Source organism: Oryctolagus cuniculus, chromosome 18, assembly GCF_051225735.1.
Source record: "Oryctolagus cuniculus isolate XC-2025 breed Fujian yellow rabbit chromosome 18, ASM5122573v1, whole genome shotgun sequence".
In the NCBI taxonomy this organism is placed as follows: domain Eukaryota; kingdom Metazoa; phylum Chordata; class Mammalia; order Lagomorpha; family Leporidae; genus Oryctolagus; species Oryctolagus cuniculus.
The window spans coordinates 40,991,176-41,013,580 of NC_142884.1; the positions used below are offsets into that span (position 1 = coordinate 40,991,176).

At 43.2% G+C, this 22,405-nt stretch overlaps 1 protein-coding gene and 1 pseudogene across 1 annotated transcript in view; one reads left to right on the forward strand and one right to left on the reverse strand.

The window, feature by feature from the left end:
• Positions 1-11,245, reverse strand: part of MYLK3 (myosin light chain kinase 3) — a 69,148-nt gene extending 57,903 nt beyond the window's left edge. Inside the window, exon 1 of the mRNA XM_008248379.5 lies at positions 11,123-11,245. Coding sequence (XP_008246601.1) covers positions 11,123-11,230 — 108 coding nt within the window. The 5' untranslated portion in view covers positions 11,231-11,245. The remainder of the gene's footprint in view (positions 1-11,122) is intronic.
• A 3,224-nt stretch (positions 11,246-14,469) lies between these two features.
• On the forward strand, positions 14,470-16,666 carry LOC100350447 (zinc finger C2HC domain-containing protein 1A pseudogene; annotated as a pseudogene).
• The last annotated feature ends 5,739 nt before the right edge of the window (positions 16,667-22,405 follow it).

Below are 22,405 nucleotides of genomic sequence, written 5' to 3' on the forward strand. Positions count from 1 at the left end.
GGTCATGTGCATCATGGGCCTTGGGCCTTCCCATGTACTCCTCCTACACACCCCGTCCATGTCCACATGTCAGAGCCCATGAGTAACACAGTACCTCCTCTCCGTTGAACATTTACCTCATGCCAGCATTTAGAATTCATTAAACAATGCCAGGTACGTGCCATTAAAAACCGATGCTCTCAGAGGTCCCAAAGCCACTGCACTAGTTTCCTGTAGCTGCTGTAACCATGACCACAAATTTTTGCGGTCATAAAATAACATTTATTCTCTCACAGTGTTTCTCAAGCAAATCAAGGTGTTAGCCCCTTACGGGGAATCTGTTCTTTGATTTTCTGGCCCCTGGTAGCTCCTGGCATTTCTAGGTGTGTGGTCACATCTCTCAGTCTGTGTCCCCACTGCCGTACCCTCCTCCCGCCATCCCCCTCTGCATAATCGCCTTTGTTTGCTTCTCCTCAGGGTACATGTGACTGCACTGAACCCACCTGGATTATCCAAGATCCTCCCCCTCACCTCAATATCCTTAACTTAATCACATCAGCAAAATCCTTTTTGTAAACAGGAAGTGACACAGGTTCCAGGGGTTAGGAAGTGAGTGTTCTTGAGGCCATAATCACGCCTACCACAGTTGCCCACGAGTAGGCGGCGCCTGCCGGTTTCTCTTCTCCTGCTCATGAGGGTTCACTGGTCAATGTGTAACACACAGGTTAAAAGCCCAGGTTTTGACAAGTGGCAAACCTGCGTCTGAAGCCTTGCTCTGCCGCGTACTGTGTGACTTGAGCAAGTAACTTAACCTCTCGCAGCCTCGGTTTCCCCAGCGGGGCCTACTGCATGGGACTGTTTTGAGGATTACGTAAGATAATGCGTGTGGAACTCAGGCCACAGTGCCTGCACATCATTAAGTGAATGTTAAAAACAGGGAGGAAGCCGGAGTGCTGACCCGGCCTTGCAGAGGGAGCCCAGTGGTTTCCTCAGATGAAGGTACAGGCAGAGTGAGGTCACTCTGCCTCATGACCAGGAAGTGCAGAGCTAACATAAGCATAGTAGAACGCTCAGAGGCTTCTGGTGTGGCACAACTTAAAAGACCTGCCTGAAGTGGCCACGGAGAGCCTCTCCACTCTCCCCAGGAACAGACGGCTACCTTTCTGCAGGCAGGTGTGGATCTGGTTCCCCCACATGGGTTTTTGTTGGCAGCTGTTTGAGATCAAACTGACTCCAGCGTCAAGACCCACAGCAGAAACTGATGCAGCAAGCGCCTGTAGGGGTGGGGAGCCATTTTCCTGCCAGGGAACACTTGGATATTTATAACATCGTTCACGGGCCATACAAAATTATCAACTTTAAAATTAGCCCGCTATAGATTTATTGAATTTCGAGTCCACCTGTGGTTGCCTTGGCAGGACCAGACCAAATATTTCACAGGCCTTATGCTGCCCAGGCTTCGGACATTCCCCACCCCTGTAAAACATGGAGAATAAACTAAGAAAAACAGGCAGGGAATCATAAGAAAAGAACAGGAGGGAGAACGAGGACATTTTAAACTCGGGTATTTGTCATGAATATGAATTGCAAGCTGGCTTGTCTTAACTCTGGGCAAAAGAAATGTGATTTGATTCTGCTCCATGCCTGAACTGGGATAGGATGACATGAATTTTAATAAAGAAGTTTTAGTACATCATTTGGTTTGTATTTGAACTGCGCTTTGAAGTAGTATCATATATGATATATCATCTGTTCAACTTGCTGTATTTCATCCAATTAGGTTGTTCCATGTAACCCACCAGGATTCTGCACAGATAGGACAAGGATTTAACAGTTTGAGTGGGAAGCAAGCTAAGAGTCACTGTAACAAATTTTTCCTTTTTAGAAAGACTACAAACTAAATAAATGTCATCCGTAGGAGAAAGAATGACAGCTCTGTCAACACGGAAGCTATCCAAGCACACGGCCAAGTTAAAAAAAATTCTTAAAACAACATATAAAGTTTGATCCCAGTGCAATTTAAAAGATAGACTGATAATCAGATAGGTGGACACAGTTATGTAAACCCATTAGAAACAGCTGGAAAGGACATACACTAGATTATTAACAGCACCTAATTCCTGGGAAAATAACAGAATTGGAGTGGGAGAAACAAAAGAAAGGAAAAGCCAATTCCCCTTCATAATACAGACGTTTTTGTCTTTGCTTTTTTACAGGGAGGGTGCTGTAAGCAAGAAAAACATTGTAGTGGAAATAATCCATTCATTTACAGTAACAGGTGTGATAGGAAACACCACATGTGTGTGGTTTTTATAATTTTTATTAATGAACCAGACATGTTCTCTCTGCCTTGACCCTTTGTTTAAAGGAACAGAAGTAGAAAAAGGAATAAACCCATACCTTGAGGACAAGGCAAAGCACAAGGGTGCCACACAGGGATGACAGAGCGCACATGTGCAAGCGGCCAGCTGATGGGAGAGGGTTAACAGATGGACAGCAGGCTGCAGAGGACTGCCAGCCGGCCGAGGGAGACCAGGCATGCTGGGTGGGTGGATCAACTGTACCCACCCCTCCTTCCCCCCACCCGCAGTCCCTCTTACACCGCTTCAGCAAGTATCGGCAGCTGGCATTTACCCTCAGGCAAAAGTAAACAAGCCCCTGACTGCCCTTCTCAAAAAAATAAAAAATAAAACAATCCCATATTGGAGAACCTAAGACTTTTAGCCATTATTTTGATAATCAGGAGGCTTCAGCCCCAAAATGAGTTCCAACCTTTTTCCCTACGCCATGCCTTGGACACACAGTCAGGATTCTCACTGGGGAGAAGCCTCCAAGTTATAGAAACCTCCTTTCTGAAATATGACCACACAAGGATGGACGAGCTGTCAGTAGGACCAGAGGCCTGAAAGAGGAAGGCCCATATAGACCAAGGTGAACAACAAATGCTGGCGGAAACAAACAGCATCAGAGAATAGAAGAAAATCTGACTCACAGATTTAAGGAAGATTTTTACAAAGCCAGAGCAGGTCAGTCTGAAAAAATAATCAGAGGACAAGAGGAAACAATTAGAGATTAAAGGTAGCTGAAATAAAATTTTTTAAAAATCATAAAAGAAATCTCCCAGAACACAGGGTGAAAAGACAGAGAAAATGTGAAAGAGCAGACAATACGCGGGGCCAGATGTGGCACAGTAGGCTAAGCATCCCGTATGGGCACGGGTTTGAGTCTCGGCAGCTCCACTTCCGATCCAGCTCTCTGCCATGGCCTGGGAAAGCAGTAGAAGATGGCCCAGGTCCTTGGGCCCCTGCACCCGCTTGGGAGACCGGGAAGAAGCTCCTGGCTCCTGGCTTTGGATTGCCCCAGCTGTGGCTGTTGTGGCCATTTGAAGAGTGAACCAGCAAATGGAAGATCACTCTCTCTGCCTCTCAAGTAAATAAAGAAATCTTTAAGAAAGGGCAGACAAGATTCAACGGACAAATCCAAAAGACCAGTGCACACTACATGGGGTCCCCCGACAAGGAGAGGCAGGAATTTCCTGCAGCCAGTTCCAGAGCTCACTGCCGCTCCTGATGTCCCATCCCACCAAGACGGGGCCACGTATTTTCAGGGAAGGGAATTGAAGGAGGGTGGCCAAACACTAACCAATGGCCAAATAGCACCAGCAAAGCCAGAACCACAGCCTATGTGTGCTCTAGGGATGGAAAATTTGTGAGTCAGTGACAGAAGTGTTAAAATCAGGGGGTGGGGTGCAGCTGAACCCTTGGGCTCCTCCCCTTGCCGGTGAGTTGCCTGCAGGCTAGCAGATTGTTTCTCCACCATGTTTAGAATATCATGCCTTTTTCCAATGCCCAGGTCTACAGAGAGTAGCGAGCATCTCTTGGGTGAGTGCCTGGTGAAGCAAACATTGTGCCTTTTCCAAGAATGTCCCTAACACAGTCTGCATTGATCCACTCCCAGCATTCATGTTCCACTACAACCTCTGGCTCCCACTCACTGACCCAAGGGGAGATCTCCAATATTTGAGCAACTGGATTCTCCTTCCTAGGAAGCTGAAAATTAATCTGGTGAGACAGAGGCTCTAGAGAGTTTTCAGGTTTAGCCTAGAGGGAGGGGCTGTGAACTCCCATAAACCGAAAAGGACAGCATGGGACACCACCACTCCCCCCGCCAACCACCACCAACACACAATAAGGACATACAAGAAAAAAGGCTCCAAAGTATGTTTGTGGAGAAACAGGCATGGGAATATGATACAGACAGAAGTAGATCAGCTATAGACTCTCAAACTTCAAACAAAGCAGCATGAATCCTCTAAAGTACAAGCTCAGAGAGGCTGTCAAGGCTTTCAGGCAGAACTCTCAGTAAAGGAGATCTTTGGAATATTTTGTACAGAAAGAGGTGGTGAGGCCAATGAAAACACAGTAATCAAGATAAAAGCTGGGAGCCGGCACTGTGGCAATGCAGGTAAAGCCACCGCCGGCATCCCATAGAGGCACCGGTTCAAGTCCCAGCTGCTCTACTTCTGATCCAGCTCTCTGCTATGATCTGGGAAAGCAGTAGAAGATGGCCCAAGTCCTTGGGCCCCTGCACCCACGTGGGAGGGCCAGAAGCTCCTGGCTCCTGGCTTTGGATCAGCGCAGCTCTGGCCATTGTGGCCTTTTGGGGAGTGAACCAGCAGATGGAAGACCTCTCTCTCTCTGCCTTTGTAACGCTGCCTTGCAAATAAATAAATAATTTTTTTCAAAAAAAAAAAAAAAAGATAAAAGCTTTCAAGATACAAAATGCTCAAATACAAAATTAGAATCTGAAAAGAAATTCTGCAGCACACATGGACAGGACACCTGTATCAATCAAGAAAATAAATGTGAGCACTTTGAGTGGGAAGTTTGGCACAGTGATTAAGCTGCTGCTTGGGACACCTACATTCCATACTGGAGTGTTTGGGTTCGAGTCTTGGCTCCACATCCAATTCTAGCTCCTTATGATTTAATGTGTACACTGGGAAGCAGTGGTTATAGACTTGAGTCTCTGCCACCACTTTTAAGACCTGAATGAAGTTCCAGGCTCCTGGCTTTGGCTGTTGCAGGTATTTGGGGGAGTGAACCAGCAGATGGAAGCTCTCTCTCTGCCTTTCAAATAAAAATAAATGAGAGGCCAGCACTTTGGCATGGAAGGCTAAGCCTCTGCCATCAAGTCCCAGCTGCTTCACTTCCCATCTAGTTCCCTATTATTGTGCCTGGGAAAGCAGTGGAAGATGGTCCAAGTACTTGGGCCCTTGCATCCACGTGGGAGACCCAGAAGAAGCTTCTGCCTTCAGCCTGGTGCAGCCCCAGCTGTTGCAGCCATTTGGGGAGTGAACTAGCAGATGGAAGATCTCTCTCTCTCTCTCTCTCTCTCTCTCCCTCCTTCCCTGCCTTTCAAATAAATAAATAAATATTCAAATAGAAATAAATGAAGTTAAATAAGAACGTGGCTTCCGGACATTTAGATAACATTCCCAACATTTTTAAGATTTATTTTTATTGGCCGGCGCTGCGGCTCACTAGGCTAATCCTCTGCCTTGCGGCGCCGGCACACCGGGTTCTAGTCCCGGTCGGGGCGCTGGATTCTGCCCAGTTGCCCCTCTTCCAGGCCAGCTCTCTGCTGTGGCCCAGGAGTGCAGTGGAGGATGGCCCAAGTGCTTGGGCCCTGCACCCCATGGGAGACCAGGAGAAGCACCTGGCTCCTGCCATCGGATCAGCGTGGTGCGCTGGCCGCAGTGCTCGGGCCGTGGCGGCCATTGGAGGGTGAACCAACGGCAAAAAGGAAGACCATTCTCTCTCTCTCACTGTCCACTCTGCCTGTCTAAATAAATAAATAAATAAATATTAAAAAAAGATTTATTTTTATTTACTTGAAATAAACAGAGACAGAAAGATCTTCCATTCATTGGTTCATTCCCCACATGGCTGCAATAGCCAGGGCTGGGCCAGGCTGAAGCCAGGAGCCTGTAACTCCATCCAGTCTCCCAAGGGAGTGGCAGGGGTCCAAGCACTTTCCCAGGTGCATTAGCACAGAGCTGAATCTGAAGTGGAGCAGCTAGGCCTCATCTAGTGCTATATGGGATGCTGCTTTCACAGGTGGTAGTTTAACCCACTGTGCCACAATGCTGGCACACCTCCCTGTACCCCGCTCCCATTTTTTTCTTAGATCTTTCTATATATGGAATCTTCTATTTTTTTAACTAACATCTATATAGCTTTCCTAATCAGCCACAATAATATCACACTATTTGAAATGTATTTGTCTTCTTCCCTAATTTTTGTTTCAAAATTGGTGTCATATTGGCCTAGGTTTGTATCCAGACTCTACCACTTACTAAGTATGTGGCCCTGAGTAACATTTTTTTTTTTAGGATTTATTTATTTGAAAGACAGAATGAGATTGAGCTCCTCCATTTGCTGGTTCACTCCCCAAATGGCCACAACAGTCAGAGCTGGGCCGATTGGAAGCCAGAAGTTTCTTCTGAGTCTCTCACACGGATGCAGGGGCCCAAGCACTTGGGTCATCTTCTGCTGCTTCCCCAGGTGCATTAACAGGGAGCTAGATCACAAGTGGAGCAGCCAGTGCCCATATGGGATGCTTGGCACCACAGGGGCAGCTTTACCTGCTCTGCCAGAGCACCAGCCCCTGTCCTTCCTTTTAATCACAATGAAATGTTGGCACTACCATAAAAGAAACAAACACCTGAACTCAGATGTGTTTAATTGATTCACTTCTAACCCTGAGCCTCCTGATGAAGGGCAGAAGTTGCAGTTATGAGGTACTCCAGAAAGTTCATGGAAGGGGCCAATATTATGGCACAGTGGGTTAAGTTGCCACATGTGACTCAGGCATCCCATATGGGCATCAGCTACTCCACTGCTGATCCAGCTTTGTGCTAATGCACCTAGGAAAGTAGTGAAGACGGCCCAAGTGTTTGAGTCCTTGCCACCCAGGTGGGAGACCCAAATGAAGCTTCTAGCTTTGGCCTGGCCCAGCCCTGGTCACTGTGGCCATTTGAGGAGTAAACCAGCAAATGGAAGATATTTCCCTCTCTTTCTAACTCTTTCAAATAAATCTTTTTTTTTTTCAAGTTCATAAAAATGGAATTACAAGATATTTAAGCAAAAAAGTTTTAAAGTTTTATTTATTTATTTGAAAGGCAGCGTGACAGGGCTGGCATTGTAGTGTAGCAGGTAAACTCGCTGAGTGATGTTGGCATCCCATATAGGTGCCAGTTCATGTCTCAGCTGCTCCACTTCTGATCAGCTCCCTACTAATGGCCTGTGAAAAGCAGCAGAAGATGGCCCAAGGACTTGGGCCCCTGCCACCCACGTGGGAGACTGATGAAGCTCCTGGCTCCAGCCTAGCCCAGTCCCGAGTGTTGCGGCCATCTGGGAAACAAATCAGCAGGTGGTAGATCTCTCTGCCTCTCTCTCTCTCTGTAATTCTTTCAAATAAATAAAATATTAAGGAAGAAAAGAAAGTAGGGGGAGGAAGGGAAAGAGAGAGAAGGAGGAAGGAAGAAAAGAAAAAAAAAAAAGGAGTATCTAGAGGGAGGGAGGAAGGAAGAGAAGGACAGACATACAGAGAGAGAGAGATCTTCTATCCACTGGTTCACTCCCTAAATGCCAGGCTGGACCAGACTGAGGACAGAAGCTCAGAACTCAATTTGGGTTTCTCATGTGGGTGGTGGGGTTCAAATACTTGAGCCACCACCTGGTATCTCCCAGGGTGCACATTAGCAGGAAGCTGGATCAGAAGTGGAGCCAGGACTCTAACTAGGCACTCCAATATGGAATATAGGTGCTTCAAGAGGTAACTTAACCACTGTACAATGCCCACCCTGAATGCAAAAAGATTTTGAATCCATGCACAGCTTTTGCATAATATGCACATTTTCCATTAATGTTTTAAAGAACCCTAGAATCTCTATCTACAGCACCAAATACATGTGGCTCCAACCCAAAATTGATAGACGGCAAACTTGCATCCAAACTTCCTGCTGGAGGTAGATGTTCTTAATGATGATACATCAGATTTAAATGATTTTTTAAAAAAAGAAAGAAAAAAGTAAATTCTAATTTGCAGGTATAATTAACAATCAGATGTCAAGGGGTGAGGATATTGTTTGTGTTCTGTGTTTGACTAGAAACATAAAACTTTCCAGGTTAAAAAAAAAATTGAAGCTTAACAGGTCTATCACTGGAGCCTTGGGGAGCCTCACCACCAAATAATATCCCAAGAGTCTAGGCAGCCATTTTTTTTCCTGAAAGTTTGCCATAATGGAAATAGAAGGAGCACTCTCTGGAAACAGCCCAGACAATGGAAAGCAACTCAGAATCACCATCTGCTTCCTCTGTAACAAAGAAAGATCTGTCACATTTAGCCAATTATCATGAAAACACAAAGCAATTTTCTGTGGAGCATTTTCTAGATATGTTTCATATAAAATATTAAAATAATGGGCTAGTGCCATGGCACAGTAGGTTAATCCTCTGCAGTGCTGGCATCCCATATGGGCACTGGTTCTAGTTCCGGCTGCTCCTCTTCTGATAGAGCTCTCAGCTATGGCCTGGGGAGGCAGTGGAAATGACCCAAGCGCTTGGGCCCCTGCACCTGCATGGGAGACCTGGAAGAAGCTCCTGGCTCCTGGCTTCAGATGGGCCCAACTCTGTCTGTTGCAGCCATTTGCGGGGAGAACCAGCGGACGAAAGACCTTTCTCTCTGTCTCTTCCTATCACTGTCTATAACTCTACCTCTCAAATAAATAAAAACCTTAAAAAATATTAAAATGAGTATCTAAAATCCTAAATCTTTGGAAGAGTAAATATATTTGACAATTAAAAATATAAAGTTCCAAAATGATCCAAAAAAACAACTTATTCAAAAAGGGGCAAAGGTCTTGAATAGACATTTTCTCCAAGAAACATAAACTAGTCTTTATCGCATGAAAACAGGTTCAGTATATGACTAGTATTTAGGGAAATGCAAATCAAAACCATAATGAGATATCACTTTATATGCATTTGGGTGGCTATTATTTAAACAAACAAAAACCAGAAAATAACAAATGGTGAGAATGTGCAAAAAATCAGAACCCTTGTGTATTGTTGGTGAGAATGCAGAATGAAGTGGCCACTACGTAAAATAGTTTGGTTGTTTTTCAAAGTTACACACAGAATTATGCTAAAATCCTGCAGTTCCTAGGAACATACCCCAGAGAACTGAGAACAGGGACTCAAACAGATACTTGTACCCTGTGTCCACAGCAGCATTATTCACAGTTGTGCAAAGATGGAAACAAACCAACTGTTCAGCAACAGACGAATGGATAAACAGAATGTAGTGAACGCATAGATATTCAGTCTGAAAAAGGAGGGAAATTCTGATATATGCTAGAACACTGATGAACCCTGAAAACATGCTAAGTAAAATACTTATAAAAAGCAGACACTAAGGGACAAACACTAAGGGACATAACCAGAATAGGCACATTCAGAAATCAGTAGTAAAATAGATGTGACCAGGGACTTGGGGGGGGGGGGGAATGGAGAGTTATTGATTAATGGATATAGAATTTTAGTAGGGAATGATGAAAAGATTCTGAAAATCGGTATTGGAGATCATTACACAACACTGTGAATGTACACAGTGTCATTGAATTTTACACTTAAAATGATTAAAATGGTAAATCTTATGTTTTGCAGATTTACAATTAAAAAAAAAAAACCTGTAACTACCTTAACCCACATTCTCAAGTTCAATGAATTGTATGCCAACAATTAATTAATCACATGAAAACAAATTCCTAGAAACACACAAATTACCTGGACTCAAGAATACAAAATCCCAGCAGACCTGTATCAGGAGATTGAATCAACAATCAAAAACCTCCCAACAAGAAAAAGCCTGGGGTGCCAGTGCTCTGGCACAGTGGGTAAAGCTACTGCCTGCAGTGCCAGCATCCCACATGGGCAACGGTTTGAGTCCCGGCTGCTGCATTTCCAATCCAGTTCCCTGCTAATGGGCCTGGGAAAGCAGCAGAAGACAGCCCAAGTGCTTGGGCCCCTGCACCCATGTGGGAGACCTGGATGAAGCCCCTGGCTTTGGCCTGGCCCAGCCCTGACTGTTGCAGCCATCTGGGGAGTTAACCAGTGGATGGAAGCATGCATGTGTGCTCTAACTCAATAAATAATAAAATCTTAAAAAAAAAAAAAAAAAAAAAAAAAAAACCAGAAAGAAAAAGCAAAAGCCCAGAACCAAATGGCTTGACTGATGAATTCCACCAAGCATTTAAAGAATTAACACCAATCCTTCTCAAGCTCAAGCTCTTCCCCCACTCCACCCCCCCCCCAAAAAAAAAGAACTGGAGGAGGGGAACATGCCATAACTCATCCTGAGTCCAGCATTACTCTGATAAAGACAACACAAGAAAACTCAACAAACATCAGCAAGAGGGCAGAACAGGAAGCTCTGCCTACAACAGCCAGGGCTGGCTGGGCTACCGCTGAAACTGGGGGCCAGAACTCAGTCTGGCCCCACACACGGGTTGCAGGAAGCCAACCAGCATCCTGGCTCTCAGGGTTTACAAGAGCAGAAAGTTAGAGTCAGGAGTCGGAGTCAGGAATTAAACCAAGGCACTCTGATATGGAATGTAAGCATCTCAAACCCCCCCCCCTCCCAAAAAAAGGTGATTTAAGGTCTCATTTCCAGTAGCTAGTCTTTAAAGCCCATAGTGTGCAAGCTGACCTAGTGTGCAAGAATTTGGCAGAGCAAACAGCAGAAAAACTCCAGCTCTCATCTTCTCCCCGAGGACAGAACACCCATCTAGCACTCTCACTTTCCAGCTGCATCTCAAGTAACGGGCTTTTATCTTGCCTGTCTTAGGACATTAACAGGATTTGCTACACCCTCAATATCTGTGCCATACCACAAAGATTTGAGAGGCCCCTAGCATGAGAATCTCTGACACAACTGATTATCTTATTTAAATGCACAGAAACAATCACAAAATCAAGGAAACAGGGAAATACATTACAAATCAAAGACCAAACAAAGCTCCAAAAACAGACAAGGCCATTGCTAACCATAACTAGCGGTGGAAAACTGAAAGCATTACCTCTGAGACTTGTGTAAGTTTATGATGCCCACTCTCACCATGTCCAATCAGTACGTTACTGAAAGTACTAGAAAGAACAATCGGAGAAAAAAAATAAATTAAATGCATTCAGGTTAGAAAGAAAGTAAAGTTATTCCCATTTGCAGAAGTCATAACTCTACCAAAAAGCACTGTAAATAGAATTCATTAAAGTGTCAGGATATAAAAATCATCTGCATTTCTTTATATCAGTAACAAACTTTCTGAAAAATTAAGAAAAAAATCATTTACAACAGTATCAAAAGAATAAGATTCTTAGGAATAAGCTTAACCAAGAGAGAAGCTCTGAACCCTGAAAAATATAAAACATTAATTGAAGAAACTGAAGTCACAAATAAATAGAAAATACTCCACAACTATGTATTTGAGGAATAATAGATTTGAGAATATTGTTAAAATATCCATACTGGGGCCGGCGCTGTGGTGTAGCAGGTAAAGCCACCGCCCACAGTGCTGGCATCCCATATGGTGCTGGTTTGAGTCCCAGTGGCTCCACTTCTGGTCCAGCTCTCTGCTGGGAAAGCAGAAGAAGATGGCTGAAGTCCTTGGGCCACTGCACCCATGTGGGAGACCAGGAGGAGGCTCCAGGCTCCTGGCTTCGGAATGGTGCAGCCCTGAGCAAAGCAGCAGCCATCTGGGGAGTGAACCAGCAGATGGAAGACCTGTCAAATATATATATCTTCATACTACACAAAGTGACATACAGGTTTAATACAGTCACTATTAAAATTCCAATAGCAGGGCTGGCACTGTGGTGTAGCCAGTAAAGCCGCTGCCTGCAGTGCCGGCATCACACGTGGATGTCAGTTCGAGACCCAGCTGCTCCACTTCCAATCTAGCTCTCTGCTATGGCCTGGGAAAGCGGAAGAAGATGGCCAAGTCCTTGGGCCCCTGCACCCATGTGGGACACCCAGAAGAAGCTCCTGGCTCCTGGCTTTGGATCGGTGCAGCCCTAGCAGTTGCGGCCAAAAGTCAGTATTTCTAGCAACACACTTCAAAGTAACTCCAAAGCACAGTCAAGGCAGAGAACCACTGGTTTAGATGATTTATACTTAATCTTCAGGTGCAACTGTCTTCTACCTAAATACTCTGCACCAATAAAAAAGACAGCCCATGTCCTTGAACGCTGTTAGCAGTTTAATATTCTGTATAGATACTATTAATCTCTAGGAACGTATTTATTTATCTGGCTATAAACGAAGTCTCTGCACTGTCCTGATGCTCTTGCTGACTAGGAACCTCCATTCTATCAAAGGTGTAAGTGAGACATTGGGCATTTCAATCTTTGATGTAAGAATGGCTTGTTGTAACAGCAGTCACTGTGCACTTACTCCCCATGTAGGACCTCTGTCCTTAATGAGTTGTATTATGAGAATTAACTGTAAAACTGTTTTCAAACAGTACTTTATACTTTCTGTGTCTGTGTGGGTGCAAACTGTGGAAATATTTACTTAGTATAGAGTTGGCCTTCTGCACATAAAGTTAATTAAAAATTAATCTTAATGAAGAATGTGATAAGAAAGGGAGTAGGAGGTGGGACAGGAGTGGGAGTGGGAGGGCAGGTATGGGGGGAAGAACTACTATATTCCTAAAGCTGTACCTATGAAATTTGTGTGCATTAAATAAAAGCTTTCTTTTAAAAATGGCTTGTTAGGATAATGCACCTGGGAAAGCAGCAGAAGATGGCCCAAGTACTTGAACCCATGCCACCCACATGAGACAGGATTAAGCTCCTGGCTCCTGGCTTCAGCCTGGCTGAGCCCTGGCCATTGCAGTCTTTTAGAGTAAGCCAGCAGATGGAAGATCTCTGTCTCTCCTCCTCTCTAACTTTGCCTTTCAAATAAAATTTTTAAATCTTTAAAAATAAAATAAAATGTTCATGGAAAATGAAATTTTTTTTAAAAAATGGCTTGTTAAATATTTAGATAATTATTTGATTCTAGGTTTAATGTGCAATAACCACATATTTCTGTTTTCCAATCTGCACCTTCAAAACTTTGTTGCAAATGAATGTTTACTAATAAAGCAAAAGTCATAAACAACATTCTCAGCAAAAGCTCCTGGAATTGGCCATATCACAACCTGAAAAAGAAACAAGTACTTACAGAACATTATCACTTTCTAACTAGCCAGTCTTCATCCTGAAACTAATTCTAAATTCTAAAACTTCTAAGTTCTAAACTTTGCCAAATTGAGTTGTTCTACACCAAGAAAAATCAATTTATCAGCCACATCCTCTAATACATTTAACATTATTGTTCTACACAAGAATTCTTCTTGACACAGATATCAAAAAGTCTTTGGCCAGCGCTGCAGCTCACTAGGTTAATCCTCCGCCTGTGGCACCAACACCTCAGGTTCTAGTCCCGGTCAGGGCACCGGATTCCGTCCCGGTTGCCCCTCTTCCAGGCCAGCTCTCTGCTGTGGCCCGGGAAGGCAGTGGAGGATGGCTCAAGTGCTTGGGCCCTGCACCCCATGGGAGACCAGGAGGAGGCACCTGGCTCTTGGCTTCGGATCGGCATGGCGCGCCAGCCGCAGCACACCAGCCGTAGCGGCCATTTAGGGGTGAACCAATGGAAGGAAGACCTTTCTCTCTGTCTCTCTCAACTAAAAAAAAAAAAAAAAAAAAAATTTAAAGTCTTTAATAAATTTCACCATTCCAAGTGATACATTAAATACATAATAAATACTTGTAAACCTTTCAGGTGGCAAAAGCAACCTTTGTTCTATGGCTGAAATCCATTGTTACATAGGAGCAGTGATAAAGCAACCCAAGATCCCCCAGCAAGCTGTTTGCAGTCAGAAATCAGGGAGGCAAAAAAAGTAACTGCCACGGAGCGGTGCTGTGGCACAGCAGGTAAAGCGACCAACTGCAGTGCCGGCATCTCGTATGAGGACTGCTTAGAGTCTCAGCTGCTCCACTTCCAATCCAGCTCCTTGCTAAAGTGCCTGGGAAAGCAGCAGAAGGTGGCCCAAGTACTTGAGCCCCCGCACCCATGTGGGAGACCCAGAAGCAGCTCCTAACTCCTGGCTTCAGATCAGCTCAGCTCCAGCTGTTGCAGCCACTGGAGAGTGAACCAGCAGATGGAAGTTCTCATTCTCTCATTCTCTCTCTCTCTCACTCCCTCTCTCTAACTCTGTCAAATAAATAAATCTTAAAAAATTAGAAGAATTAGACCACTAAGAAAACTTCCAGATAGAAAGCACATGATACCAAAATCAAGTATCAAGTAATAGAAACAGAAATGATAAATATATGGGTATTTTTTTTAAATCTAATATTAATAAGCAAAAATTACAAGTGTCTGATGAGTTTTCTAACTTATAACCATAACATAAAGGGAGAAGGTAAAGGAATGTAAATGATGGTAAGACCTCTACACCTCAATTGAATTGGTATATTAATTTTATTTTTTAAAGATTTATTTATTTGAAAGTCAAAGTTAGACAAAGAGTGTAGGAGAGGCAGAGAGAGAGAGAGAGAGGTCTTCCATCCACTGGTTCACTCCATAGTTGGCCGCAATGGCAAGAGCTGTGTTGATCCGAAGCCAGGAGCCAGGAGCCTCCTCCGGGCCTCCCATGCAGGTACAGGGACTCAAGCACTTGGGCCATCTTCTGCTGCTTTCCCAGGCCATAGCAGAGAGCTGGATTGGAAGTGGAGCAGCCGGGACTAGAACCGGTGCCCATATGGGATGCCAGCACTGCAGGCGGCGGCTTTACCCGCTACGCTACCGTGCCGGCCCCTAGATATTACTTTTAAATGAACTGTAAAAGTTATGCATTAGTTATGACAATCCTTAAAGCAAACACTAAAAAACTATACAAAAAGATGCAGTCAAAAACTGCAATAGATAAACTATAATACTGACAAGTGTTCAAAAAATCCAAGGTTAAAAAAAAAAAACCTGAGAGGTAGACCATAAAAGAGAGGAGTCATATTGCTGTACCTGAGCAAGTGCAAACAGAGGAGCACCACACATTGATAAAATCTGATGGTCCTTTGTTGCTGGTGGTGTAGAGTGGGCTCATGCCCTAAAGAACGCTCGACCTCAAAGCCCAAAGCAACAGGGTTTATAAAGGCAAAAACCACAAGAATGGGAGGGGGAATACGTGGTTACTGGGGTCAAGCTAACCTAAAGCCTATGCGAAGCTAGTATCAGTTACAATCTTCACAATACCAGTTACAGCCTTAACAATTTTAATTATAATCTTGACATAAATCCAGGTATTGGCCTAAATCATAGGTAGGACATAGACAAATTACAATCTTATCATTAACCAGGTGCAGCCTGTTTTTAAGCTTGAGCAATCATGCTAGGGGGTTTCTATGCTTTGCCAAGTATGATGTAGTGGACTGCTATTGTCTGAGTGTTTTCGATCGTAGTTTTCAGAACAGAGTCTCATGGTGAGGGAGTGCTTTCTCAAGACAGGGCCTCATGTGCTCTAAAATGGAGTCCCTACAGTCAAGGTGTTACTTCAATATAGAAAACATACAGGGGTGGTGGCAGGTGCAGCAGGAGGAGTCAATCTGATTCCGAAGCGGTGGCACAATAGAGGAACTGGAAGAGAATGGAAGTGTTGTCCAAGTTGGAGACCTGTTACCTTGCAAGATTTGTGGAAGAACAATCTTCCAGTAGCATTAAAAAAGACATGGACCTATTTGCCAGAAAACTGCCACCAAAAAAACTAAGACTTTTGATTCAAACAGACAAAGAGCTAATGGAACGGATATTCCAAGTTAAACCTCTGAAACCTAGGCCAGAACCACCAAAGAAACCATCTGATTGGAGAAGAAAACATGAAGAATTCATCACCACCATACAAGAAGTTAAAGGCCTTGATCAGGCACTGAAAAAGGGTGGAAAACTTCCTCCTCCACCTTCCTATGATCCCGATTATATATAATGCCCATAGAGCCATAGGAGATTCAATGAAAATGCAGCTGATAGACATAGAAATTTCTGTAAAGAACAAGCAGTACGTATTAGTAACAAAGGGAAATTTTCTACAGATACCAAAGGAAAACCAGCTTCTCGGACACAGTATAAGCCACCTGCAGTTAAAAAGTCAAATTCCCCTGGAACCACATCATCAGGATCTTCAAGATCACCGCAACCAAGTGGCACTAGCAAAGCTGTTGTAGGTATGCCTTCAGGTAAAGTGTCCTCAGTTAACAGTTCTTTGGGAAACAAACTTCAGACCCTATCTCCCTCTCATAAAGGGACAGCAGCCCCTCATGCAGGTAACATGGTCATGTTAGGCCCTCCACTTCGAACTGGAAGAAATGTACAAAGGCAGTATGACTGTGATACAAAATCAAACAGTGCCATCAAAAGACATGAGTTGTTACCCATTTACAAAACTAACATCAAACCTCGAAATTCCACACCACCTAGTCTGGCAAGAAACCCTGCCTCCGGTGTGCTTACAAGCAAAAGAAAAACATACGCTGACAGTTACATTGCAAGGCCAGATGGAGACTATACATCATACATCTTCACTTAATGGTGGAAATATTTTTTGGGTGTTGTTGTTGTTGTTGTTTTTGACAGGCAGAGTAGACAGTGAGAGAGAGAGAGAGAGAAAGGTCTTCCTTTTTGCTGTTGGTTCGCCCTCCAATGGCCGCCGCGTTGCAGCCGTTGCACCACGCCAATCCAAAGCCAGGAGCCAGGTGCTTCTCCTGGTCTCCCATGTGGGTTCAGGGCCCAAGCACTTGGGCCATCCTCCACTGCCTTCCCGGGCCACAGCAGAGAACTGGACTGGAAGAGGGGCAACCGGGACAGAATCCGGCGCCCCGACCGGGACTAGAACCCGGGGTGCCGGCGCCAAAGGCAGAGGATTAGCCTAGTGAGCCGCAGCGCCGGCTCTAATGGTGGAAATATTAAAGGCCTTGAAGGAAATTCATCTGGACACTTACCAAAATTCTGCCATGAATGCGGGACTAAATACCCTGTAGAAAGGGCAAAGTTCTGTTGTGAATGTGGCATTCAGAGAATGAGTCTGTGAACAGCATCCCAAAAGAAAAAGAACCAGGTTCAGAATTCTCTGATTATTGCACCTTGGACAGCTAGAACACTTCCTCTAGTTATTTTGTGCTAAAATTTTTTAAAATACATTTTAAGTAATTTTTAGCACATAATCTTAAGGCTGTATAATCTGTATATATGTGTACATATACTATATATAATAAATACCTGATACCCTAAACTGTGCCATTCAAGGAAATGTTCACTTATCTGTCAGAAAATCATTTCAAATGGAATCATTAACTATGGTATTACATTTCTCTTGTTGTTAAAGCACGTTAAGTACATATGTACACAAATTCTCAGACTGTATGCTTAGCTCTTCAAACTTAAGGTAACCGTAACTTTGAACAAAAAATCAGAATGAACATTTTTAACAATTGGTACCTATCTTCTGATGGTGTTGTAGTAGGATGGGAAACTTGGTATTTTGTAATTGAGGATAGTGGTCTTAGTTAACTGTATAGGTTTGTGAGGTCATTTTCCTATTGAGATCTTCAACAACTAATTTTACAAATCTTAAAAAAATACAGAAAAAAACCCATGTTTGTGTTGCTCTTGGTATATTATAAATTATATAAAGATCTTTACACTCATTCTGTGGAAATGTAATTATGCATTTCCTTTCCAGAAACACAAATTTAAAAATACAGATGTCTTTTAACTGAGCTTTTTTAACTTCAGTGTGGATTATTTGAACATATATATAGTCTTCTTACATTCTGATTATGTTCCCAAATTTTACTTTCTTGTTATATCCTACATGTTTAAAAAGATTTTGTTTCTGTGTAACTGAATTTAGATGAAGTTATTTTTAATGCTTTTTTTTTTTTTTTTTTTTTGACAGATAGTGAGAGAGAGAAAGGTCTTCCTTCCGTTGGTTCACCCCCCAAGATGGCTGCCACGGCCAGTGCTGCGCCAATCCAAAGCCAGGAGCCAGGAGCCTCCTGCTGGTCTCCCATGCAGGTGCAGGGCCCAAGCACTTGGGCCATCCTCCACTGCCTTCCTGGGCCACAGCAGAGAGCTGGACTGGAAGAGGAGCAACCAGGACTAGAACCTGGCACCCATATGGGATGCCAGCACCGGAGGATTAGCTAAGTGAGCCACAGCGCAGGCCTTTTTGAACACATTTTTTAAAAAACTGCCTCATGGAGGATGGCCCAAGTGCTTGGGCCCTGCACCCGCATGGGAGACCAGGAGGAAGCACCTGGCTCCTGGCTTCATATTGGCTCAGGGTGCCGGCTGTGGTGGCCATTTTGGGGGTGAACCAATGGAAGGAAGACCTTTCTCTCTGTCTCTCACACTAACTCTGCCTGTCAAAAAAAAAAAAAAAAAAAAAAAAAAAAAAAACCAAACTGCCTCACCTAATAAGTAATAACCATAGTATTAATCATTAGTGCTTGGCCGTCACCGCAGCTCAATAGGCTAATCCTCTGCCTGCGGCGCCAGCACACCGGGTTCTAGTCCCGGTCGGGGCGCCGGATTCTGTCCCAGTTGCCCCTCTTCCAGGCCAGCTCTCTACTGTGGCCAGGGAGTACAGTGGAGGATGGCCCAAGTGCTTGGGCCCTGCACCCGCATGGGAGACCAGGAGAAGCACCTGGCTCCTGGCTTGGATCAGCGCGGTGCGCCAGCCGCAGCGGCCATTGGGAGGTAAACCAACGGCAAAGGAAGACCTTTCACTCTCTCTTTCTCTCACTGTCCACTCTGCCTGTCCAAAAAACAAACAACAACAACAAAAAAAAAAAAAAACAAAAAAAAACAAACATTAGTGCTGAGCATGCAGGTCAAAAGTATTTGAATAGTAGTTCCTTGATGTATACTTAAATGTAGTTATGAGTAGGATAAAAGAATAATTTTTCCTACTCATTTTCTTTAGTGTTGAATCATTATTCACATCTCAATGAAGTCACAGAAAAATGTCTAATGCATAACTGACCTGTTATGTAACTTAACTAAAAGAGAACTTTCAATCATTGTTACTTTCAGTGTAACATAATACTTAGAAGGGATTCAGTAATTTAGTAGTAATTTCAATTCAGTTAAATATAAGTGAGCTTTGCCTTTTTTTTTTTTTTTTTTAATTTGACAGGTAGAGTTACCGACAGAGAGACAGAGAAAGGTCTTCCTTCCGTTGGTTCACACCCAAAATGGCCACTACGGCCAGCGCTGCGCCTATCCGAAGCCAGGAGCCAGGAGCTTCTTCCTGGTCTCCCATGCGGGTGCAGGGCCCAAGCACTTGGGCCATCCTTCACTGCCCTCCCGGGCCACAGCAGAGAGCTGGACTGGAAGGGGAGCAACCGGAACTATAACCCAGTGCCCACATGGGATGCGGGCACCACAGGCGGAGGATTAACCAAGTGAGCCATGGCGCCGCCCCAGCTTTGCTCTTATAAAGGCACAAGCACATCTATATTCATGTAATTTCTAGATCATTTATGGTTCTGGTCAATTTTAAGGTTCAACATAGAAAATTGTAGTGCATAATTGTTCTGAAATGTACTTTTTTTAGTTTTGGTTAGTTGCTTTTTTATTGTTTAATTTTGGGCAGGAGTTTAAACTTAGTGATATAGGAGTTGTTATTTTATGTACATTATGCTTTCTTCCTGATTTTGAAAAATATCTTCCTGGCTATCATATTCAATCATATGGATAAAAGAAAAAAAAAAGAAGATATCCATCAGCTAGAATAAACAGTAATCTGTTTAAAAGACTAGTGTACATGTTAGATTTCCGTTTCAGTCACTTTTATTTTGTCCTAATTGTTAAAAATCACATGAAGAACACTGAACACTTGTTCTATCTTAGGAATGAACACTATTTTCTTTCAAGTATTTTTTTAAGACAAATTTTTTGTGTGCTTAAGGCAGGGGTAGATAAAGGAATTTATTTTATAAATTGGCATGTGTTTGATTTTTACACTGAATTTTACAGTAGAAAGTAAATGTGGTAGTGTACTACATGGAAATGAATTGGTAAGAAATCATCCAATTCAGACCTCAGAGATTGTTGTAAGTAGATGAAATATATTTATGACTTATGAAACATGTTGTGACAATTTAAATGCATTTTATATTACTTGCATATTTTATACTCACATCGGTTTGTTGTGCAATGGTTGTAGAAAAATCTTTCTATACACCATTTTATTTATTTTCACCAGTATTTTACTGTGTAGAATAAAAAATGAATATAAGCTTAAATTAAAAATGTAAAAATTGCTTATCTGTTATTCAAATGTCATTAGCTTGAAAAAGTAAGATAATTGTGGTTACTGTTGTCTCTTATTTATTTTTATTATAAATAATGCCTTCATTTTTGAGTCACTTCAATAGACATGAAGCTTAAAAAAAAAAAGAAAACATATGGGGACTGGAGCTGTGGTGTAGCAGGTAAAGTTGCTGTCTGCAGTGCCAGCTTTCCAAATGGGCACCAGTTCAAGTCCCGGCTGCTCCACTTCCAATCCAGCTCTCTGCTATGGCCTGGGAAAGCAGTGGAAGGTGGCCCAAGTCCGTGGGCCCCTGCACCTGCGTCCAGATCAGCTCAGTTCCAGCCATTATGGCCAATGAGAGGAAGACCTCTCTCTCTCTCTCTCTGCCTCTCCTTCTCTCTCTGTGTAACTCTTTCAAATAAATAAATAAATATTTTTTTAAATACTTATTTATTTGAAAGTCAGTGTTACACAGAGAGAGGAGAGGCCGGGGGGGGGGGTGTCTTCAATCCACTGGTTCACTCCCCAGATGGCCGCAATGGCTGTGCTGGAGCTGTGCTAATCCGAAGCCAGGAGCTTCTTCTGTGTCTCCCACGTGGGTGCAGGGCCCAAGGACTTGGGCCATCTTCTACTGCTTTCCCAGGCCATAGCAGAGAACAGGATTGGAAGTGGAGCAGCCGGGACTAGAACTGGTGCCCACATGGGACGTCGGCACTTCAGGCCAGGGTATTAACCCGCTGCGCCACAGCGCCGGCCCCAATAAATAAATCTTAAAAAAAAAGGTCATTTATATTTATTTATATATTATGTATGAAAGTTACTTTGCTGATCTCTTTGAGAAATAGATGAGTATCTTATAAAAGTGTGTTCTTAACTCCAGTGCAACATTTTTTGCATAAATACCTCACCGGGCAGCTTTCTAAGCATTTTCCTGAGTCCCCCAAGGCACCTTTGTGGGATGTGCTTGGAAGAAGTGTTGGGGAAACTTTAGTGAGGGTATTTTTTCTATTTTTCTCGTGTTTTTGGAGGAATACACATTATGCATAACCAAAACAATGGCTTAATTGTACTGAACTTTGTGTTTTGATTGTTGAGAAGAAACAAGCAGTATCAATGGGTAAAAAAAATTGCTATTTTTAAAAAACCTAACCAATGGCATAAAAGTGTTCTCAAACATTTTGCAATACTATGGAGTTGGGGGTGCTGAGGGTAAACAGATAAATGTGTATAGTTTAGCCTAACAATTCCCAAATTCTCCCAAATCACTTTATTTAAGCTTGGTTACATTTAAGAATACCTCAATATCTTCAGGAGATCAAATTTAAGCATTAACTATTTCAGAAAATTTTGCATGATCACATCACCCTGGATATCAGAACAAATTTTGGATTAAGTTATTAAATAACTAAAATTATACTCTTAGGACATCTGCTGACAAGGGAGGTTTCTTCAACACCAGTGACAGAGCATTATTATATGGATCCATTACAACAAGTCTAGACAAATTAAATTTTTTAGCTATTTTTTTTTTTAAGATTTATTTATTTGAAAGAGAGAGGCAGAGCCAGAGAGAGAGGTCCTCCATCCACTGGTTCACTTCCCAAATGACCACAAAAGTCAGAGCTGTGCCAATCCAAAGCCAGGAGCTTCTTAGGTTTCCCACACAGGTGCAGGGACCCGAAGACTTGAGCCATCCTCCACTGCTTTTCCAGGCCACAGCAGAGAGCTAGATCAGGAGTGGAGCAGCCGGGCTCAAACCAGTGCCCATAAGGGATGCTGGCGCCGCAGGCTGGGGCTTTCACCGACTGTACCACAGTGCCAGCCTTAAATTTTTTAGCTTTATAACAAGATATAATATATATCTCAGAGAATACAACATTGAGAGCAAATGTTTAGATGGGTTCTCTTACAAACAGGGGAAACCTAATTTGCCCCTCTGCCAAAGAAATTTTTAAATAAGCCAACTTAACATCATGAGTATCTCAAGTAAAACAATTACTTTTCTACATG